We start from the raw sequence: 6,000 nt of genomic DNA on the forward strand, positions 1-6,000 counted from the left end.
TACAGAAACATTATTTGTCCCACAGAGTCGCTGATGATAGCGCTCGCTTGTGTAACTTTTAAAAAACTTCACATTAGGTGAAGTGAAAAAATCTCTCCAAAAATGTCTTTTCTTGGTAGATTACACTGAAAAACCATGTGATTTTTAAATATAGCACAAAAGTAGGCACGTTGGTTTTCCCTAATGCAGATACCAGCCTGCTGGCCACAGGAGAGCCAGCCTTGTTATCCCCCACAAATCTCCACCAGATGTTCTTTCCTCTGGAGTTCTGGCCCTCCTGGAGCTACCAGCCATGCTGCCTTACCCAGCTGCAACACGAAGAACGGGGGTAAATGAAATAGGGAAGTGAAAAGGGTTTCGTGTGGCTGTYGCTGTGCAAACAATACATCAAGGGACTGAAATTCCCCATATCCTGCAAAATATCAAGGGTTTTTTTCCTTCCAAAAGGAATAAGCCCCACCACTCTTGACTTCTACATAAGTCTTCTATTCCAAGAATGAAATGGAACAAAGGGGTAAAGGTGAAAGAAAAGAACTGAAGTGAGTGCTAAAGCGGATGATTCAAAGTAAGAATAGGCCAAGAAAAATACCTGAATAGTAACTACAAGTTCTCAGGCTTTGTAAGTGTTTAGTTATGTAGCTTTGGTCAAAAACCAGCAAGCATTAAAGCTGTGGGGAAATTTCAAAATAGTAAAGAAAAAAAGGAAAAATTTTCTTTAGAACAATTGTAATTGCTTTTCTTGACTTATTGTCAAATTTTCTAGTTTTAGGAGTTGGAAAATCACGGCACATAGAATTGTTTAAACAGCAGAATTTTTATTTTTCCTAGAAATGCAGGGCAGAATCCAAAAAGCTGAAGTTCAAATGTATCTGCTACCTGTGCATGTTGCAGAAGAAAGAGAAAACATTCTTTATTCTGCCCTGGAAATAAATATTGACTCAGCTTAGACCAAAGCTTTCTTAAGTTCAATAGTTCAATCCTCTGTCATTCCTAAACAAAAAAAAAAAACCCTCATCAGCCCCCTTTTTTGTGTAGATATAGTGTTCCTCAAAAAAATCCAAAAAATAAAGTTATTCTAGTCATATGCTGCCTGTAGTCTTAAAGTAATGGAAGCCAATATATTATTACTATTATTATTCAAGGCTTTAAGGGAACTACAGATGAGAGGTTGATTACTGTTTGATGCATCTCATACAAACTTTATAATCAATCATTTACTTCCTTTCTCCATGTGGTATTGACCAAAAGTTTTTTTTTTCTATGCTTTGGTCCTAATGTTTACATGTTTTCTAAAATGACTGCACTTGGTAAACACAAAGAAAATAAAGGCAAGTAATCCAGATGTCTTGCTGGTCTCTAGAGTGATAAAGGGAAAAATCACTGTATTTATTCTGCATTAAGCATTTCTGTCCATCTACAGGGTTACTTATAATTAACCTCGTGTGTCAACCTCTGTTCTACGGACTGCTGATTTTGTAAATTCATGCTCACATTGAAAGGATTAAAAGAATAGTTCAGCAGATTACAGTGCATTATCAGAGTGGGCAATTACTTTGGTCTGATTCAATTATAATTCTTGTTCCTGTCACAAGTGTACAACATCAGCCTAAGAACAAAGCTGAAAAATTTTCCTAGTGCACCCAACACTTTTAAACTCAAAAAGCAAAAAATAAATGTTTGCAAATTGGGTATTTGGGAGGATGAAGATAGCTGTAATTCTATCCTGGTAAGTGTCCTTATAATCCTCTTTTTGTATCGTCCTTGGGCAGCTGCGGACACAGCAGTCATGCAAAGACTGTCCAAAATAAATGTGATCTCATGAATTAATGCATCTAGCACACGGTAGCACAAACCACAGAAGAAAACTAGAAGAAAATGGAATCTGTTGCTTGGCTGACTACTGGTGCATGTGTAGGAGGTAATTTAAAGTTATTCCTGACCCTTAGAAGTATATCACAGACAGCTCACTAAGCCTTGTATGAGAATAACCCTACAACTGCTTGAGCAAAACTTGTGTCATGATAGCAGAAGCTCAGAAAATTCCAGCAAACTATTCCTAGGGCATCAGTGAGAGAGAAGCCTGAAAAAGCAATTGCTTGCAGAGCCTGGAGCCTTGTTAATGTCATCAGAGTGAATATTTGTGCATGAAAATTTTCTTCAAATCACTGACCCTCTCATCCCTCTCCATCCAGAAAGATTAACAGCAAAGGGAAATTAGATCAGCCTTATGGAGCTTCAAATCATGTCAGATCCCCTCTWGAGAGAATCAGAAAGCAGTAACCAACACTCCCCAGTATCCAGCTGTCCTTTGTCTTCAAAACTGAGCCTTAGCAAAGGCCATCAGTCACTTTTGTTAGCAGATTTATTTCCTGCAGCAAGCTACCTTCCCAGAAGCAATTTCTCCMGTTTTCCAAATCTTTCTAGTGTAAAGGAAAATCTCCAGGGAAAGAAATTACRACGTCAGGATTTTCAATTAAAGATAAATGCTATCCTTCATGCCATAATATCTATGTTCATAATGCCAACCARAGGGGTGCAGTGGAAGAACAGGAGTATGGCTCCAGCTTTATGTCACAAATCACACTCATTCCCTCTGTTTGGGCTTTTRCTCAGCATATTTAAAAACAAAGATAAGGAGAATATAAACAAAGGTTTAAATTTTAACTTTTCACCAAAGGCAAAACCAATCACAGGACATTATCAGACATACAGAGGACTGTATTTCTCTGTGATGATGCACATCCTCCTAAAGGGGGCTAAAGAACTCCTATTTACCTCAAAAATTAGAACTTATGATGAATAATAATTTTATCTTGTGGTTAGTTTCAACAACCCTATCTTGAGACACTGCAATTTTACATATTTTCACTTAGAAATTTATTCCATACTTACTGGTGGTCCTCGGGGTCCTGTTGGACCKGCTTCTCCCTCTGGGCCCTGTTGACCCTGTTTTGGGGGACAAATTTGAAATGCAACAAATTTGAAAAGTGATATTTTTTACACATTGTTTGAGATCGTTCGTATAAGATAAATAGTTTTACCTGTTTACCAGGATTTCCCATTAACCCTGGCACCCCAGGAGGACCTCTAYTACCCTGTTGGACAGAAGATGAAAAATATTAGCCAAGACAATGGTTTCCTCATGCATTTTCAAAGAAAAAATTTTAAAAAGGAAAGCAATAAGGTCTAAAAAAACAGCCTGTGTTATTTTTTTAACTTCTGCCTTATTTTTAGTGTTCTTTTAACTTTGACCAAACTCTTCTATCTAATTTTTCAAAAGCCGTATTTCAGTTCCTTTGCTGTTCATGTGCTGACAAATCCCAAATAGATTTGATTGCTGCTTTCAAATCACAGAAGGCAATATCATTCCATGTAATTTCAGACAAAAATCATGTCTCAGTCTAGTTTTCTTTTTCAATTACTTATARCTAAACTCAAACATCATTGTCTGAAACATTCCAGTCTCAATCTTACAACAATTTTTTAAACTAAATTGAAATTGATGCTGCAATTTGGTGCTACCTAAATAGAGATAACAACCTCTGTGATTGAATCAAATTAGGGTGGCTATAAATATTATTCTTATTACAAGAACATTCATTCCAAACTGTAGKGAGGTAGGCATGTCACAAGCTTCCTCTAGCAATGACTTCCACAAATTTAAAATGAAATGGCCTTTTTAAGCTATTATTTAATGCCTAGAATAATGAAAACCACATYATGTAGCACAAGAATAAGGAAAATGCACAAGCTAAAGTTGATTAAAAAAATTGATTCAATTCTCTCAGCCTAAGGCTTGTCTCTTAGCACAAGAGAAAGTACAATTTTATTGAATAATTTAGAACTTGGTAAGTACAAATACAGTATTATAAGAAAGACAATACTTAGGATGTTTTACCTTTGGGCCAGGAATGCCTTTCATACCTGGAGAGCCTGGCAAACCCTGAAAGAATTAAGATTTATATTTATTTGTTGTTAAGAGGATTGGAAATGGTGCTAAAAAACATCTATCTCATGCTTGAGTATTTCTAATCCTTTTAMCTTGATATTGAAGCACTTTTATTCAATAACGGACCAAGCTTGAATTCTTTCTGCTTACAGAGTAACAGATAAGGAGTATTATTCTTCACAAATTGCAACAGAAGCATGGGAAAGTGAGGAGTTGTCATTTTTTCCAGCTCAGACTAGAAATACATGCTTGTCCCAGGATGCTGAGACAGGAGGTGCAGAATTTAACAGATGCCTCTGGACACTCTCCATTCCCTCCTCAGTTCTCTGCAACAGCTCATAGCAAGGAAGTTTTTACCAAATTGTCTTCAAGCCTAAGAGTTCATTTAGTATTATAAACTTACTTCCAGTTCTGTTTTAAAACAGCTCCTTCACTATTCCTCACAGCAATTACTCCTATAGCAAAGTGTTTTAAAGAGGTTTCTATTTCATCTTTGATAATTGGCACAGTTTTCAGGCTTCCTTAGTGAATGCACAAGGATTACCTTTTGCAAGAGCCCATAAAGCACCACTGATTCCCTGTGAGTACACCACAGGGGGATGCACTGGAGAACACCACCCCACACACAGAAAGAAGCACGAGCGTGATGCATTCCAGAGGTTCTGAGCCAGAGAAACATCAGAGGATGATTGTTGATGTAAGATGTGTTAGTTAGACTGGCAGGTCAGCTGYTCCTGCTCAGCCTGGCAATGGCTTGGCCCTATTCAACACAATGAGACCAGCCCTAATTTTTGGAGTCACACCACAGTATCCACAGGGTCTCAGAGAGGAGAAACACCACAGGAGTCATRTCCTGGCACAAACGTTTTGTGAGACCAAGTTCCTCGCAATGGCACCATAATGAAATCCAGAATTTTGTACAAAGGTTTTCCATGCACATAGCAGAATTTCCCCTTGCATTATGCACACCCCCTGGGCCTTTTGCTTATATTTTCACTTGAATTACTCCAATATCAGTCAAATCACCTATACACACCCTTTCTATGGTTTAAACTGAGCCCACCTTTCAAAGGTAAAATACCTGACACTTACTGGCAATCCCTGGAGCCCTGCATCACCTGGAGCCCCAGGCTTTCCTGGTTCACCCTGTAAAACATTTTAAGTTGTAATTTATGCAAATCAAACATGAGGGAAAATTTTATTTCTGGAACACAGAGTTGACATACTTTTGGATMTCTAGTATAGGAATGTTAATTCAATTACCCTAATAATGTGCATAAAGCCATGAGTAGCAGCCACAAATGAGTGAACAAATCTAGGGCAYTACCAAAGCTCAGACATATGCCAGTTGTGCCTTACTTTTGCTCCAGGCATTCCAGGAATCCCTTCACGGCCATCAACTCCTGGCAGGCCCTTGAAAAAAGAAAAAAATTAATGTAAATTTTGAAGAGATTTTGCCCAAGCATTTGTATACAAATTAGCATCACATGAAGCAAATGAAGAAATTAAATATACATACAGGCTCTCCTTTAGGCCCAGGGAGGCCGTTTATTCCTCTCGTACCTTGAGGACCCTAAGAATAACAACAATAATTTTTAAAAATTAGGCTAAAGATATTGAAATGACAGATTAAAAGGGTATCAACACATACTCATTCAGACAGGTATAATTTTGAGAGTACCAGTTATACACTGTTTATATGCTCTTAAGTAACATATGTTTGCAAGTCAGCAAGAGTAAAAATTTGTCTGTGCTCACCCTTTCTCCTTTCGGACCTGTCTCTCCTAGTGGACCTCTCTGTCCCTGATCCCCCTAAAGAAAAAAATTAATGTTTTAGAAATAACACCAGAATAAATTTTCTTCTATTTTGTAGCTATCACTCTCAGAAAATCAACAAGTACAATTCACATTAAGGGAAAGAAGACATCTCAAAGATCACACTATATTTAAAAAACGGTTTCTTAAAACTGCAGCATTTCAGAAAACAGAGCTCAAGCAATCAGCTGGGATTTCAGGAGTGTCTGAGCAAAGGATGTTGTTTGTTTAATGCA

General features: G+C 37.5%; 1 protein-coding gene across 1 annotated transcript in view; it reads right to left on the bottom strand.

The window, feature by feature from the left end:
- COL9A1 (collagen type IX alpha 1 chain) overlaps positions 1-6,000 on the bottom strand; it is a 63,087-nt gene that overhangs the window by 20,679 nt on the left and 36,408 nt on the right. The window contains exons 22-28 of the mRNA XM_057368669.1: positions 5,708-5,761; positions 5,469-5,522; positions 5,309-5,362; positions 5,042-5,095; positions 3,899-3,943; positions 3,042-3,095; positions 2,893-2,946 (exon numbers count right to left, since the gene is read on the bottom strand). Of these exons, the coding sequence (XP_057224652.1) occupies positions 2,893-2,946; positions 3,042-3,095; positions 3,899-3,943; positions 5,042-5,095; positions 5,309-5,362; positions 5,469-5,522; positions 5,708-5,761 (369 nt within the window). The remainder of the gene's footprint in view (positions 1-2,892; positions 2,947-3,041; positions 3,096-3,898; positions 3,944-5,041; positions 5,096-5,308; positions 5,363-5,468; positions 5,523-5,707; positions 5,762-6,000) is intronic.

The sequence above is a fragment of the Malurus melanocephalus genome, unplaced genomic scaffold (genome assembly GCF_030028575.1).
Source record: "Malurus melanocephalus ecotype Western Australia unplaced genomic scaffold, MMel_1.1 scaffold_4, whole genome shotgun sequence".
NCBI lineage: Eukaryota > Metazoa > Chordata > Aves > Passeriformes > Maluridae > Malurus > Malurus melanocephalus.